The sequence below is a fragment of the Mercurialis annua genome, linkage group LG2 (genome assembly GCF_937616625.2).
Source record: "Mercurialis annua linkage group LG2, ddMerAnnu1.2, whole genome shotgun sequence".
NCBI classification, from domain to species: Eukaryota; Viridiplantae; Streptophyta; class Magnoliopsida; order Malpighiales; family Euphorbiaceae; genus Mercurialis; species Mercurialis annua.
The window spans coordinates 17,360,085-17,378,197 of NC_065571.1; the positions used below are offsets into that span (position 1 = coordinate 17,360,085).

The 18,113-nt window shown below is 30.5% G+C and overlaps 1 protein-coding gene across 1 annotated transcript in view; it reads right to left on the minus strand.

Annotated features, from left to right (window-relative positions):
• LOC126669477 (probable leucine-rich repeat receptor-like serine/threonine-protein kinase At3g14840) overlaps positions 1–18,113 on the minus strand; it is a 34,178-nt gene that overhangs the window by 7,599 nt on the left and 8,466 nt on the right. The window contains exons 3-18 of the mRNA XM_050362952.1: positions 10,971–11,042; positions 9,333–9,401; positions 9,133–9,204; positions 8,984–9,055; positions 8,488–8,559; positions 8,332–8,403; positions 8,164–8,235; positions 7,844–7,918; positions 7,683–7,754; positions 7,519–7,590; positions 7,377–7,442; positions 7,198–7,251; positions 7,078–7,113; positions 6,779–6,819; positions 6,132–6,508; positions 5,801–5,996 (exon numbers count right to left, since the gene is read on the minus strand). Coding sequence (XP_050218909.1) covers positions 5,801–5,996; positions 6,132–6,508; positions 6,779–6,819; positions 7,078–7,113; positions 7,198–7,251; positions 7,377–7,442; positions 7,519–7,590; positions 7,683–7,754; positions 7,844–7,918; positions 8,164–8,235; positions 8,332–8,403; positions 8,488–8,559; positions 8,984–9,055; positions 9,133–9,204; positions 9,333–9,401; positions 10,971–11,042 — 1,490 coding nt within the window. The remainder of the gene's footprint in view (positions 1–5,800; positions 5,997–6,131; positions 6,509–6,778; positions 6,820–7,077; positions 7,114–7,197; positions 7,252–7,376; positions 7,443–7,518; positions 7,591–7,682; positions 7,755–7,843; positions 7,919–8,163; positions 8,236–8,331; positions 8,404–8,487; positions 8,560–8,983; positions 9,056–9,132; positions 9,205–9,332; positions 9,402–10,970; positions 11,043–18,113) is intronic.

The following is an 18,113-nucleotide window of genomic DNA, read 5'->3' on the forward strand; positions in this document are numbered from 1 at the left end:
TCCATAAACAGACTACTCATCCTTTACATTTCATTATGAACTCTATACCTTGTATAGAATGTCTGTTCCCCCTTATCAATCTATAGTAACTTCTTGTTACAGATTGAATAACTGGTTTCCTCTCATTAATGATGTGGTTGTATGGGTGTAAGTGTAGGTTATAACCTAATCATCTCCCATGAAACACCTTCCTAACTCGTTCACAGTCACCGTAAAACTATACTTCCGCCACTATTTTTCGGTATTTCCAAGGTTAATTAGACTTCTTAGCCTCTTTCCACATACATATTCTCCTTGTTCACAGCTAACAGTTATTATAACTGTACTATAACTGTTACTATCGCATTTAATTAACTAACTATCAACTTTAGCTCCGTTTTCAAACATTTCACTTTGAAAACAAAATGTTTATTAACATTTTTCTACTTTTAGTCGGCCATACTATACATATTTCTGGCCCTACATTCAATGTACATGTACACTACATGTATATTCCGTTACCAGACAGCCTAGACCTCATAGTCATAAGGCTTGGTTCTCAAAATTTTCATCTTTGAAACTACTGTCTCATTACAGCTTTCAAATTTATTTATATACATATCTGGAGCTTATGTTGATAATTCCAAGTTAATTAAAGTTTATACTTCTTATCGTTGTCACTTGCACTTTTGGCTTACCGCCAAAATTTCACGCAAGTTCCACGACAATATCTTCATCATCGTGCATTGTCTATCTCTCCGTTCGACGATCACAACAGTTAAACTTAGATAACCGTCTTGGGATTGTCATATCCCAAAATCAAACCGATCTAACGGTTCGATCACAAGTTATTAGGGTTTTACTATATCATGTTAGTTTGCAGACAACTTTTGAAACTTACTCCTTCAATTCACTATCTCCATCTCATTTGCACCTTGATAACATCTTTATCAAGTGTTAGTTCAAGGTTTGATAACTTTTTAAGTATATTATTTATTCATTTTATGATTTGTTAATCATTTTCTTAATGAATATCTGTTAACACGACTTAACCAACTCCGTCAGTCGTTAACATATTCATTAATCCTCTTTGCTTATATCAGAACCAGTAGTGTATCCACTTGGTTCTGAGAATACTCATACTTCCTTTCATAATCTTTCTCTTAGATATTTCATTGTTATTTATCATTTAAGTGCTGAGGTTTACTCCTCTCAGACTTATGAATTATGGTTTATCTAACCACTCGTATGGATTCAAGAGATATGTCCATTACTGACATCTGCTCTGTCTGTAGGACTAATCTCCAATCCGTTTAATTAAACACGTACGTATGACTTCATTCACATGTAGCTACTTAAAGTCAAACAAACCGAGTCGTGTTCAATTAGATCCTACTCTCTTATCTTAATCGTGACAATTCGCTATTGTCTATTCTCGAACTTTTATTTACCTTAAAAGTTCAGTACTAGACTTCTAACAGTCAATTTCTGAGTAAGAATATAGATTCTCACTTTCTCTAATCTTCCCATGCTTTCATTAATCTCTAATGTCTCGGAATGAAACATTAGAATCTAGGTCTTTATTATTTATTCTTATAATAAAAACCGTTATTCTTTTATCCCTTTTTCCCATCTACCTTGTCACTATCACAGATTTTTCGTTTGAACAAATACAGTTTTGTCTCGCATACACTGACGCTCAACAATTTCAAATCAATTTGATAGACAAATATAATTTATCTCATCTGAGACAATTACAATTTGTCCTGCCTGCAGGCCTTTTTTAATCTCACTTTTCAAACAAATTGTGAATTCTCAAATTCACGGTTCAAAACTTTTTCATACAATTGTGCTTCAGGGTGATGACATCTCTCATCCCCAAGGAGTTGCTATTTTAATTCACTTTTCATTGATATACTGATATATCAATATATATGATGCATGCCCTAATCAAAATCATTTTATGTAATATATATCATATATATATAATTCAGGTATGCTTCTTCTATAGTGATTTTCGCAACATGCACCTTTAATGCATCTGAGCACAATTATACGTTCAACTGTTAAACAAAACTTTAACAAGTTTCTTTTCAAACTACTTCTCTGTGTCATTTCAAGGTTTCCTAATCCTCACATTAGGATTTATCATTCTTTATTTAACATTTTATGTTATTATTCATTATCAGGCTGTTTAATAACAGTTATTATTCATTAGTTATGTGTGTTCTTATTTAAGGATATTCTCACAATTCTTAACACATCTTACTTAACAGTATCAGCAACAGTACATCGGATGGTCGAGTACTTAAAATGTTGCTCTGATACCAACTTTGTCACGACCCGAATTCCACCCTAATCCAAGTCACGACCGGCGCTAGGGAATGGGAATGGTTGTTCCGAAACCCGTAGCAAGCCTAGAACCTCTAGAAATTTTTCGCAAATATTATTAAAAGATCGCACCTCACGTACGATCCATTTTCAGAAAATACCGTTAAAACTTTTCTCTTTTAACGTAACCCGATTTCTGAAAATACACATATAAGCGAAATATGGTTTCAGAAGTACTGGTTGGATAACCTCGTTATCTCAACCCTCGCTTCCTTCTGAAAACCTGGCGTGGTAGGTACTGGAAACCAGGGACTTATCTTTCGCTTGCCTTAACACATTGGCAGCCCCGTTCCAAACCACACGCCACCGTTAATATGTTTAATAAAAATAAGCGGACACCTCTGCGTCTCGCAACGGTGGTATTAAACATATTAAAATACACAGCGGACCGGTTACACATAGCCGGCGTATATAAAACATACTCTTTTTGACCCTCACAAAAACACACGAGGCCGACTCGGTAACTAGATACAATATGCCACTAAGCAGCCACCCAGAAGGTATACACGCGTGCACTAGATCCTATCAGAGTAACTAAACAAAGGACTAGTGGCACGGCTGCTGGCACATTACACTTATACTATTGCAGCATACTAAGAGTACAAAATCCTATGTACATTACCAAAGAAGAGCTTTCCTGAAGAAGAGATGTGGAAGCTCGACTGACCACAAAGCTCGTTTCCTGAAAAATGGGATAACAACAACGGGGTCAGAAATATAAATATTTCTGAGTGAGTAAACAGTTTACAGATAAATACCAAAATCGCATTATATATATAAAACAGTTATATATAAAATATGACCAATTACGTCGATCCATATGAAACCCTAGTTCACAAATGTCCTAACAGACACACTCATCTTACGAGTTTATGGACAACAGAATAAAGACCGTGAACTGAATCACTGCCGTCCAATTCTGTATCTCTGGTACCTGGACCGTAATCAGAAACTGCCTTCGCGGCTTATTCCGCGACCGTAACTGTATTACTGCCATCTCAGGATTTACCCGTGAAGTCAGGGCATCTACTTTCCCAATGACTTACACGACATGCATACCTCTATACCTCGACAGAAGTACATCTAAAAATCGGTGTTGGTGATCACGCAACCCTATTGCCGCCCAATAGGTAGCTCGTTCCAATGGACCTCTCTTGGCTAGTTTATACTATTGCGATTATGGATTTAAAATAGTTGAATACTGATATTCAAAAGTAAACACGTAAACTCACAGTTCTGCTAAGTTACTACTTAGCACCGTCGTAGGTGTGACAGACTCCCCTGAGTCCTGGTCTGACTGCTGGACAGCTAGTCGGATCAAACATACAAAACACACAAGACAACACATCAATATCTATTTCTGGTATAAACATCTAGGTCCTGAAACCTAGGTCCAGACAAATCACACAAACATATAACACTTATGGTCTCTTTATTTTTAAAAACCATATAAACCGTTTTCACCTCGAGAAAACGTTTAGACTTCACTCAAGAAGTCATTTTAGGTATAACAATACCTAATTAAAATCATTTACTAGCATCGACTTGATTGCCAAAGCCATTCACAGTCGACTACTAATTATTTAGCAACATCGTTTGCTAAATCTTTTAAACCGGTTAAACGTCGACTTTAACTCTTTTAAAGTCCTTTTTAAACGTTTAACTTTACTTTTAAAATCATATTTTAAAAGTCTTTAGCTTAGGTTTAAAAACTCTTTTCACTTTCTTTCAAAAGAAGTTATCGTTTTTAAACGTTTTAGTTCGACGAAACTACGTCAAACGGATAGGGCAAAAGGCCCCAAAAGAATTCCCCCCTTCGGCGTCGGCCTGGTGCACGTCCGTGCACCTTGGGTGCACGTTCGTGCACCCCTGGCTAGTGCACGATCGTGCACCATTGTGCACGGTCGTGCACCCTGGATAGTGCACGTTCGTGCACCTTGGTGCACGTTCGTGCACCTCCAGATTGGTGCACGTTCGTGCACCATATGTGCACGTCCGTGCACCAACGTGCACAGCCCCGGGGAAACTCGATTCCCGGGGCATTCCGACGTGATTCAACCTCATTTTTCCGTTCCTAACACGTATACACAATCCAATATATCCATATTCACATTCAGAACGTAAAAATAATAAGTATACGTTCGATTCGATACGGTAACCGTTTATAAACGTATATATATTCGAAATATATCGAAATATATTAAAATAAACGTTTAATACGGAATTAATACCTCGATTACTTGAGTAATCGTCGAAGAAACGGAGTTAGAATCGAGAAACGGACGAATCGGGTCGAAACCCTAACTCGCCATCTCCTGGAGAGCTAAGCAGCTCATCCATTTCTTTCATTTGAAAGAAATGGCTCTGATGGCCTTAACATTTCAAAGAAATGTTATATATATAAGGTTTGGCTAATTTATCACTTTAACTCAAATTCTTAAATAGTCGTCCGTAACTTAAACGGAAACGACTTTCGAATTTCGTGAAACTTTACCCAAAAATCTAATAAAATAAAATAAGAATAAAAATATAATTTTTATTCTCATCCGACTTATATTTTATTTTCAATAAATCGCAGAAGATTTATTAGGTCCAAATCAGTCCCATTTGATTAAACTTTTTACGTCCAAATTTCATGAAACTTTGACGATAGCTTCGTCCAATTATTTCGCGAATAATGACACCAAAATTATTCGCTCGGGACTTATATATTATTTTATTTCAATTTGGACTAACGAATAATATTTAATTAGTTTATAACTAAAACTAATTGAAGTAAAGAATATAAGGACTAAAGGAAATATTTTTCCTTTCCTTGGTGATCACTTATGACCGCCTCACTTATTCTTTTCTTTCTTCTTTTTTTTTTTTTAATAATATATATATATATATATATATATATATTAACTTATATTCGTTAATAACTCGTCGAGACTTTCAAATTTCGACATTTTAATTTCGGGGTTTTATCCGAAATATTAAACTCTCCGATAAGAGTGGTATATTGATATATTAATTATCAATATATTTTTAACTTACGACTTCAGTCGTATTTTCTTTTCTATTAATCCCGTTCATATCATTTTATTAAAATTTAAATCCTCGATTTAAATTTTAAAACTCCTATTATTACAATATAATTTTAGGGATACTTATAAATTAAATTTACGCTTAAATTTAATTTACGTATTCCCGGCTAATAAAAGCTTTACACGTGGCTTATAAATTACGGGGTATTACTCACCTGACATTTTTTTAGGAGAATTTGTTATTGACATTTTACGATCGAATAATGGGTCTAGAATTTGATCATTTACAAGTCTCATTTAATTAATGCGAGATTGGACTTGTTCACATTTGAAGCTCAATAAGTAATCATGCAAGGATTTGTTAGAAATAAGTTGAAGCTAAAAATAAGTGGTTTACTTACCAGAAGTGACAGAAATGGCAGATATAAGGGGACCATACACTCCTCTAACAGGGATACCAGTTGTCCCTTTTCCATTGCAATAAAACCGTATCTCCAATGTACCATTTGTTATAATTGTTGTATAATTCTTCATTATTGCTTTACCAACACCACCTGCTTCCTCTGCAATATTGAAATCCTTCTGCACAAGTTTTCCCTGCAACAAAAATAATCCAATCGTCTCCGATATGAGAAACGGCAAAACAGTAATTTTTACAAAATTATATTATAAATGTAGAGTTTATGAAAACGAAACTAAATATACCAAAACATAGGATTCAAGAAGTCTTACCTGAATGTAAATATCAAACATTCGCCTGCCGAGGCTGCTATATGTGTTATCATTAGTAAACATTATCTCTGCGAAATGGAGGCTAACAGTGTAATTCCCATTTCCCATGCAGAAACCATAATAAGTAAGCGAGAGTGGAGAAAGGCGTGCATCAGTATATAATGCAGAAGTGTTAGGAGATAGTTTAGTTGTGTTTGTCGAGATGTAGGGATCTGATTGGCGCTCATTGTCCAGGAAATGTCCAGTGCTGCTAAATGCCCAGTTCGTTCGACTTTGGTGGAATATTGAAGGCCCGCCTGGGTTTGTATCATCTTCATATCTTATTCCATTGATACTACCTTCCTTCCCTCCGCAGTTTATATGAAAGGAATAGAAATCTGTTACCACAAGATAAAGAAGAAAAAAATTGTTATCTTCTGGTTAAGAGTTGAGTTTGTTGGTCAACGTATAGGAAGAATACATTTCATGAGACTCGGACAAGAATACGAAGCATATAATGTTGGGCCATATTATATATATGTTCCACATTCTACTCATAACTTTTTAATATGCGAATGTCCATCACACTTATTATTCAATATACCATATTTTCACACTATGTTACAATTTTGTATCAAAATAGAACTAGAAAATTATGATTGACTTACTCTTCGGACAATGGAAGCTTGTCAAGCATGAAACTGTCGAACTGCATAACATTGCAACTTCCAAGTCAGTATCATATTTAGAACAAGTTGGCATGAGATGAATTGGATTAAAACATTTATTTGAAGCTCAATTGATACTAGAGTTGTGTCGCGGATGTAAGGTATTGAGATCAAGTTCGAGTCGGAGTGAATATACCAAAATTAAGCTTATATTTAGTATATAATAAATATAGTCAGGATGATAAAATGAAAGTGAAAAAAACGAATAAGAAGGAGAAGGAGAATAGTAAAATACTTACGAGAGATTTCCCATTGAGGAGCTTGCAAATAAGTTTCTGTTATATAAGCACCAAAACACTTAGGTACGTAGGTGGTATGTGAAAAAATAATTAAGAAGGAGAGTTGAGTGAGGTTCTTACACACTCCCTTGTTGGCATGAGCTTTGACTTGCCAAGTTATTGTATGATAGATCACTGCAAAATGAAAAGTAATTCATCAACATATAGTCCAGTTTCTACATACTAAAAATGCATATAATCCATGTTTGATTCAGTGCAATGATGCTCTTGTTTCATTGTAAATTATATAAAAAACATACATGTTATCTGCTCTTTTTAGCATCCAGTCTGGTACTCTTCCAGTAAGCTGGTTTCCAGTCAAATATCTGGAAACACATAATCAGAGGGTTCGCTAGCTTATAACAACGACGACGAAGCATGCATATGAAATCAAATGCTTACATGTAATCTGTATTTGCCAAACCAGAAAAGGTGCTTGGAATTTCTCCACTTAGCTTATTAAAGCTGAGGTCTCTACAAGCAAATTAAAAAGCATCAACTCATATATTGCTCACACCCAAAAGGAGGATCAATTATTAACTCTTGCAATCAAATTTAATACTAACAAGACTTTTAATTTGGTCATTGCCCCAAGATACTCCGGTAGCTTTCCGACGATATTGCAACTCCTACATATCCTAATCAATACCATATACACAACCATTATCATCTTAGGAAAATGAAAAACCAAGAATTGCATCATCAGATATTAAGTATCTTGTTTTACAGTGTCTTTAGGTTTATCATGTTACTCAGCGGTGGAAATGGTGTAGTAGTTCCATTACTCAAGTCACTGATCCTCCTGCATATATACCAAAAAAAAGATTCATTACTTGTTATTAAGTTATGTCACACCGAAACAAAGATGCCGAAACAAGATATATTGAAATCGCTATAAATGTAGTTCTTGAGTTTTAGCAGCGATTTTAGAAATAAAAACGGAAAACCAAAATGTAAGACTCGCTAAGTATTCGTGCAACATATATAACTATTAAGAAACAAAACCAACAACTAGATTAGATCCTATTATGTGAAGCCTTCACTTACAAGTCAGTCATCTTTTTCAAAAGAAGAATGCTAGATGGAATGGGGCCACTTAGTCCACTACCCTGTATCACTCTGCCATCACCAAATACTCATTAGTTCATACAAATACTTAGGCAAATCCAGTAAAACTCCACAAAATCAGTTAAAGAAAAATGTACAAACTCTTACAGTTTTTCTAGATTAGTCCAATTCTGGATAAGATTAGGAATGGGGCCTTTGAATTGGTTATCAGCTATTCGACTGTATTCAATCACCAAACCACAATTTTGTAATGCAAAATTAAGATTTAAATTGTGCAATATATTCATACATTAATGAACTTACAAGTCTTTCAATGTGGTCAGCTTTGTAAATGTGGCTGGCAACTGGCCAGTTAAATTATTGGAGCTAAGCAATCTACATAAAATATTCAAGAAATCAAAATAAAATGCAAGTATTGCCAATACGTTATGTATATGGTACCAAACGTTTTGCTCCTAGATGGGTTAATGTTAAAAACAATCAAGAACTTTACACGTTTTCTCATTTTAATCACGCAGTTTAAATTTTCTTATTTCCATGCACGAACTATCACTTTTTCTCAAATTCATGCGCGGTGCTGAGATGACACTCATTCATCGGTGTAAAAGAACCTCTACCTCAACGAATTACACCAATGGAGCCGTGACACCTCAGCACCGCGCATGAATTTGAGAAAAAGTGGTAGTTCATGCATGAAAATGAGAAAATTTAAACTGCATGATTAAAATGAGAAAAGGTATAAAGTTGGTGAATTTTTATTACATTAAACCATGTATGATTAACATTAAAAGAGTCTTACATTCTTTGTATAGCGGGTAAATTTCCAAGCTCTTGAGGCAATTCTCCTGAAAGTTGATTGTACTCGGCCGTACTGTTTATATATTTATATCAAAATTCATCTAAAAACAAAGGAAATATTAAAAATGAAATCGGGATTTATTGTCTTACAAACTGGTAAGAGAAGTGATGTTTCCAAGTTCTTTTGGAATTGGACCTGACAGTCGGTTTCCAATGAGAGAGCTGCAACAATAACCCATTTTTCACAAATGTTTCTAGGCAAAGGATTCTAAATTAACCTCACCTAATTAAAATTGACACCATATTTGAAAATTATTGGCATTAGCATATAGAGTTATATTGGAACTTACATGTTCACAAATTTGGTAGAACCCCATTCTGAAGGGATCGTACCGTTAAGGTAGTTACGAGTGAAGTCACTGAACATATAATAAACAAAAATGTATTATAACAAAAGGAGTAACAAATGTTTCTTTTTTTCAAAATTTTTTTGCTGGATATTAAGTGCTGAATTTTAAATGTTGAATATAATAATTGGTGATTGTTTTAAATGTTGAATTAAATAAGTTTGTTTGATAACTGCAACTACTGAAAATTAAAAATTATTAAATTTACACATTAAAATTTGAACATTAACTTTACAAATAAATTATTAAAAATAAATTATACATTATTTAAATTATTAAGTATAAGTAAATAGTATTTAAAAAATATAATAAATATAATTATCATAAGTTTCAGTTGCATTCGTTTAAAATTAGTCGCTATAAGTTATTCCATTTGTATTAGATAATTATTTAGAAACATAGTTCATAGAATTTATTTTGCAAAAAATTTGTATATAGAAACACAAACAGTGATAATATTTTTGATATTATATAAACATGACAATGTTATTTTAAAATAAAATATTAATTTTTAAAAATTCGAAAAAAAATTGTTCAATCTGAAAATAAATGTTCTACGTTACAAACAAAAGTCTAAAGATAAAGAATTTTGAATTTTTTTTGTTTTATCACCATATCATTTTCAAATGCATTCTTAAAAAGTATGAGTATCAATTTTTACGTGAAATGAAAGAATTATAAATAATATTTAAGAGAGAATAATATTAAATAAATGATATTTAGATTTTAAAACGAAAAAAAAAATAGAATTTTTTTTTATAATAATCTATACTTTTAAGTGTTGGTCAAGTAAAATACACTCATATTGATTGAAAATAATAACAATTTAAAATTTTTTCAATGAAAAACTAATATTTTATAACTTAATATGTTTAGTAAAAAAATACAAGTCAAATTTTTTAAACTTATTATATTAAGTGTATTTTTACTTAACTAAATAAGTTAAATTGATTTGTTTTGAACTATCAAGCCAACTTAAGAAAATTAAGTGTTTAGTATATTAATTTAAGCAATAAATTGAGTTATCAAACACTCAGTTTCTCTCCATGTTTTAAAAATATAAAATTATCCTCATAATGTTTGCTTAAATTCACTAACACCCTCACCCGTCAATTAATAGTGTTAATTTAATTGGTCAAAAGGTAAATATCGTTTATTTTAATCTTTGAATTTATTTTTCTTCCACAAGACTTTAAACAATCATAAAAATCAAAGAAAACTTTAAAAAAAATATTTCTGATCATATACAAAATTATAATTATAATTTTACTTTAATTTAAATTCACCTTATAATTTTAATTTTATTAAATCATTATATTGATATAAAAATATTATAACTAAAGTCTTTATTTTTAAAAAATTAAAACAATTATAGTTGTTGAGAGAAAATGAAAAAAGGCGTATATTTTTTAATTTGGTTCATGGAATAGTTATTCCATAAAATTGCTATAATTAATTTTATAAAATAAGTATTTCTCTCAAAAAGTTAATAATAGCTATTTCATTTCTTATAAAAGAGCTATTATATTCCATACAATACTATTCAATTCCGTGAGCCTTCAAAGAATTGTATGTACTCACATTTCTTGAAGGAAGGGGAGCCTGCTAAAATCTTTTGGGAGAGTGCCTTGGAGACTTTGACTCTTTACAACTCTGTACTTCAAAAAAAACATATATTAATCAAATAAAAATCTTAGTTTGTAACTCCTTATTATCACATAAACAAAATTGGATGATCATATTTGATATTAGTAAAAATTTATTCATATTTAATAAAATTTAATAATATATAAATGATGCTTTATTATTTTTAAATCATAAAAATTTAAAATTTAAATTAATTATTAAAAAGTAAGTTTTAACATTACAAAAGAAATCAATATATTTGATAATTAGTATTTTACTAATCACTACTATAATATCATATTAATAATTTTTGTTTTGTTTTATTTTAAAGTATAATTATATATAAAATGTTTTAATTATTTTTGGTTTATATTACAATATAAATAACATACTTTACAAATTAATTTAGATTACAAAAACTATTTATCAAAAATTATTAAATTATACAAAAAATACTAGTCTATATGTATATGAACTTATATAATTTTTTTTGAGTTACTTTTATTTATTTTAATTAAAATAATATAATTTTCTCTAAAATTAATTCTTTTAAATTGGATAAATATATTCATTTTTTAAATTTAATATATATTATTTATGTAATTTTATTTATAAACTATGTAGTTCTAGCAGAATTACGACACTTTCACTAAGACTTCGTAGTTCGAACTAAAAATTATTGCTCCCTTCGGTGCATAATATTTTTCGCATTTGAGAATTTTTTTTGATCCATAATATTTATCACTTTAAATTATTAAGAGAGCATTAATGACTATTTTTTCATGTTTGTCCCTCATTAACTTATTAAAAAAATACAATAAACAAATAAAAATAGTAGTCATAAATGTAAACAAGTTTCAATATAAGATTAACTTAGTAAAATTATTTATAAATTAAGATATATTAATTATTTTCTTAATTCTTATGTTAATGTCAGCGACAAATATTATGAATCAGAGGGAGTAATGAATAATACATATTTTATTTATTAATATTTTGGACAATATAAATTAGGATTTATCAACATCTCTAAAACATTTTCATTTTTTTTCATAATCAATATTTATTTATTTTTTAATTAATATTTATGATTATGTGTAAAATTAATATTTACGGTTTCTTATATACCAATTACATCAAACGATTGAAATTGTGCACGAGAGAGATTGTATGAAAGAGAATACTCGAGAGACGCACACGAGTAGAGCCACATATGACAAAATGAGCATTAATTTGATTTATATTTTCAAAAATTGGATTTTACTGATTTTAGCCAGAAACTGAACTTTATCGGTTCCACCGGTTTTTTATACTTTGTTGACTTGACATTTAATCAAATCACATAATTAATTAATTTTTGGTTAATCCAGTCCAATCGGCCGGTCCATTTTAAAAATATTTATTGAGACTGAATCTTGAAATCAAACTGTTAAAATATTAAATTAAACTCGATTTTTAGTACGGTTGTGAAGAACTCAATTTAGACATCTCCGACTTTTTGTCGATTCCGAAAATTTATCAATTCTAACTCTTCTGAACCATGCCCGATCCTAATAATAGGTGGTATTCTTAATATGAAACAATCTAATGAAATTATGAAAAAAATATCTTTTAAACAAATTTATTTTAAAAAATAATTTTAATTATTATCAGTCCAACATATATGGCTCTCATGAACTATTAATTTTAATTTTAATTATTATCGGTTGGTGGCGACATACGCATTACAGAGCCACATAATATACCAACAATTCAATGACAATGCGTGTGAGATTATGTGACAACATCAATGGAAGCGCTCAGTATCTACATATTGGTCATACAATAACATAAATTTATTTTTTATTTAGTTTAAACATATAATTTAATTTTAATTATTACAAACTTATAAAACTTATATTAATGTACACTGTCTCTCACCATGGGAAGGAGACCTGAGAAAACCAATCTTACGACGGCAAAGAAAGTTTTTGATATGAAGTTACAGCTTATTGATGAAGTGTTGAAAAAGAAAGAGATTCAAGAAGAAGTACAAAATAAGATTCATAAATCGAAACAACGCGGTTAGGGAAAATATTGAATCTACTGTGCATGAGTTGGATACTGGGAGGGGTGATATTGTAAGTGTGAAGTCAGTTGTTAGTGAAAGAAGTGTGAAGAGTAATGGTGGAATTCAGAGTAATGGAATGAAAGCCTCTGGATCCAGATTTTCTTTGGTGGATGAAATAGAAAGAGAGGATGAAGAGCCTAAGGTAGAAGACATATCATGGAAATCCCTATTCACCTCGAATAGGATCCAAGAAAATGGAGCCATATTGCAATATCATCCACCTTTTGTGAGTAATGGAAATAAGGCTGTGATGTAATTTCACTAAGGTGAAAGAGGATAGTAAATGGAAATATGCTCTGGTGTGCTTTGTGATTGGAGTCGAACCCAAATTATTCAGATTGAGAGGTTTCTTATGAATCGATGGAGGAATATAGGATTTTTAGAGGTCATTCAAATAAACCCTAAAATGTTCCTATTACAATTTGATTGTAATAAAGGGAAAATTAAAGCACTATCTAAAGGCCCTATTTTCTCTAATAAATGACCAGCAGTCTTGAAGGAGTGGTAGAGAAGAGTGAAATTCAAAGTAGATGAGCTTATGAAAGTCCTTGTTTGGATTCAATTTCCTGAACTTCCATGGGAATTTTGGTCTTCATCAATGCTAGGAAAGCTAGCAAGTATGTGTTGTAGGCCTATGTATACGGATCAATGCACCAATGATCATTCGAGACTTACTTATGCTAGGGTTCTGGTTGAAATGGATGTGTTTAGGGGATTTCAATGCATCCTTGAGAGATAGTGAAAGATACAGTGGGGTTATGGTTAATAGTAATGATTGTGATAATTTTCAAAACTGTGTAGATGAAGAAAATTTGATTTAGTTAAAGTGGAGTGACAATATTTTCACCTGGACTAACAATCAGATGGGCATTAGTAGAGTCTGGAGGAAGGTTGATAAGGCTTTGGTTAATGAGTTGTGTATGAACATATTTATTTCTTCAGAAGCCAAAATTTTGAACCAAGATATTCTCCGACACTCTCCCATTGTTGTTGTGTTGAATGATATGAGTAGTTATAGTGCTAAGCCTTTTAAATTTTAAATATGTGGACTGAAAGTGAGGAGTTTATGGAGATTGTGAGAGTTGGCTGGAATAGACATGGTGCAGGTTTTAAAATGTTCAAAGTTGCTAAGAAGTTAAAAATGTTGAAAGCTGGTTTAAAAAAGCTTAATGTTTAATGACATTTCTGTTAGAGTTGTTAATTGTAGAAAAATAGTTGATGATGTACAGAAGGGCATTCATTTAAATCCCTTAAATCCCTTGCTTATTGAGAAGGAGCAAATCAGTGCAATTTACATTAAAATGTTGAAGTGGGAGGAGAGTTTTTATAGGCAAAAATCTAAAGTCCAATGGATTGAATTGGTTGATCTCAATACTAATTTCTTTCATAAGTCCCTTAAACAGAGGAATTCTAGCAATAGAATTAATCAATTGACAGTGAATGATGTTACAGTCACTAATAAAGAAGTTATTGTTAAGAGTGTGGTGTAATTACTATCAGAAACTGTTTGAGACTTTCAAAGTTAGAACAAGAAATATTACTCGTAGTATTATTTCTTATGGGAAGTGTGTTTCTAATGATGATGGATTATACTCTACAAGCCTATTTCTGATGAGGAGATAAAAGTTGCTATGACAAAGCCCCTAAGATTGATGGGTATAGTAGTTTGTTCTTTCAGAAGTGTTGGGATGTTGTTAGGAGATAATTGAGTGAGGCTATAAGAGATTCTTTTTGATTCTGATCTTTTATTGAAGCATCTTAATGCAACTATTATCTCTATTATCCCTAAAACTATTAATGCTGATTCACTCAATGACTTTAGGCCCATCTCCTAATGTAATGTCTTGCATAAGTGTATTACTAAGATAATAGCTTCTAGAATAAGTGGTTGCTGGGTTATTTGATAGATAAAGCTCAGTCTGCCTTTGTCCCTGGTAGAAAAATCAATGATAATATCTTGTTATCCCATGAATTAGTTCATAATTATCATATAAGTCAAGATGGCGAGGATTGTGCTTTGAGATAGATATTAGGAAGGCATATGATTCAATCAAATTGGGATTGTCTTGAGGAGATCTTGAGGGGCTTAATTTTCCTGAATAGTTTATTAATTAGATTATGAGACGAGTGAGGTATCTAGTGTACTCAATAAAGATAAATGGGAAGTCTGAGGGGTTTTTTAATGGTGCTTGTGGGATCACGTAAGGGAATCCTATGCCCCCTGCTTTTTGTGATTGTTATGGAATATCTGGCCAGATGTTTGAATTTGATTGAGGAGCAGAATTTTGACTATCACACTGGTTGAAAGAGTTCGAAGATAAAGCATATGAGCTTTGCTAATGACTTGTTCATTTTTAATAAAGGAAATATGAGAAGTGTTGAGTAGATTGGTAGCATTTTGAAGCATTTTAGGAAGTTTCAAGGCTGCAAATTAACTCTAGTAAAAGCTGTGCTTATTTCTGTGGTGTGGATGATAGGAGAAAAATTCAGATTCTGAGTGTGTCGGGCTACTTTGAAGGTAGTCTTACCATTAGATATTTGGTTATACCTTTAATCAATAAGAAATTAGCAAAAGAGAATTGTAATAACTTAATTGAGAAGATTTCTAAGTGGGTATCCAGTTGGACAGTTAAGCATTTGACCTATGCTAAAAGACTTCAATTAGTCAATGTAGTGTTGTTTAGCACAATGCTTTTAAAACCGGACCGGAAAGCGAACCGACTTTATTGGGGGTTCACGGTTCGACCGGTTCAACCGGGTTGGATCAATTTTTTTAATTTTAATAAATATAAATAATTTAAATTAAAAATATTTAATTTTATAAATAAAAAAATAAAAAATATTTATATGAAATTATTTTCAAAATATTATTATGCAAAATATTATTATAAATGATCAATGTTTTAAAATATATAGAATAAATACTTTTTATGAAAAAAAAAGAATAATTTTTTTCATTGTTAATTAAATTAAAATTATATAAGTAAAATTTATAAATAAAAAATACAATGGTATATTTAATTAAAATTAATTATTCAATTTGTGAAGTGTAATTATAATTGATCAACATTTAAGTGTATATAAAATAATTTTATTGTATAAAATAGTTAATTTTTTAAAAATAGAGTAAGTATTAATTTCAATAGTCAAATTTAATATATAAAAATATGATAATTTATTTCAATAAAAATATATGTTAAATTTTATTGTGGGAAATTTATTAAAAATAATAAATATTTTAAGAAAATATAGAATAGGAAAAAGCTATCCGGATAGAATCTATCCGGATAGAAAGGTCTATTTTGGTCTTTTGGTTTAATAATTGAGGGATATTTGAGTAATTTAAAGTGTAAATAAAATTATAAAGACAAATATAACCTTCGGTGAATAAATAATTACTTACGTTAAAAGATGGACAGAATCTTACCAAATCAATTTTTCTTTTGAAAATAAGATTTAGAACAAATTATTTGAAAGCTATGGTTTCAAATTAGTTAGAAAATCAAATTAAGATAAGTTTTATTTTGTTAACTAGGGCCGGCTAAAATTGTTATCTTAAACACTTGAATAAATTGGCTTGATAGCTGGCTCATACTTAGCCCCAGCTATCAAGCCAACTTTTATTTTTTTTAAGAAGCCAATTTTTAAATTAAAATTTTAAATTATGTCATATATATGTGAACTTTAATAAATTTAAATAGTTTTATTTTAATTGTATTAAAGTATAATAAAAAATATTATAAAAAAAATTAAAAAAAATCTTTTATAAATTATCTTTTACGGTATTTTTTTTAATTTATAAATAAAATAATTTATCATGTTAAAATAAAGGCAAAAGGTACATAAAAAATCCCTGCGGTTTCTCTAAAAGTACAAGACAACTCTTTTTAATTTTTGGGGTACAATTCATCACCCCAATTTTTTTATTGAACAAAAACACCCTTCCGTCCATAATCACCGTTAACTGGTGAAGTGGCACATAGAGAAAAATTTCAAAAACATCCTTGATATTTACATTGTTTACAGATTTTATATTTATAATTTTTTAGAACATTTCGCCATCTTCTTCGTTTAAATACAAATAAAATTTTAAATTAAAATATTTAAAAATCGACTTTCGGCAAGTAGAATTTACAGCCCCTTCTCCCTCTTTCCTTGTCTCCAACTAGATCTATTCCCAAGAATACTTTAAAAATAACCTTTTCTTGAAAGAAACACCAAACATATTCTTACTTTTTGCTCCCACTAGCCGACTGATGGGAATGGACCGACTATTAAACATATTTTTGTTGAGTCCGGATGCTATGTTGAATGTGCGAGCGACACTACACTACGTAGGTATCTATGCAGATGAGACGTCGGTTGGTTCTGAGACTCGTGTATATGTCATAGTTTATATTTTTGTCCTTCCTATTTGAAACTCAGATAATATAGTTTTTCATTTTTGTTTTCGTCCATAGTATTAGTGTTTACGTTCACTAAAAGTTAGTCAACTGAATCAAAATATTAGAATAAAATAAAATTCAAATTAATTTCTAAATTTATATTTTTAGTATGTCTAAATAAAAATCATATTATTATGAGATATGGTGAATTAATAACCTCAATTTACTTTTTTTGTATTTTTTTATAAAACCATTGAATTTTATAGATAAATAATTTATATTCATATTTATATTAAAAATAAGTTTAACGACTAAAATCTAAATATTAATTTTTCAGCTTTTTTTGATGCAGTTGACTGACACAAAAAAAACATATAGAAACTGAATTACTGACGTAACCGTAAATGGATGACTATCGTTTGATTTTAAAAAAAGTGAATAAAAGTATGAATTATGTCAAATCTATGAACTTCGTAGTGATTGTCTATGAAATTTGCATAATAAATTTGATGTAAGAGTAAACATTTAATCAAATCAATTTAGTCGAACTCTTCAAGATTTAAAATTGAATCTAAAAAAATATTAACTGAAACAAAACTGATC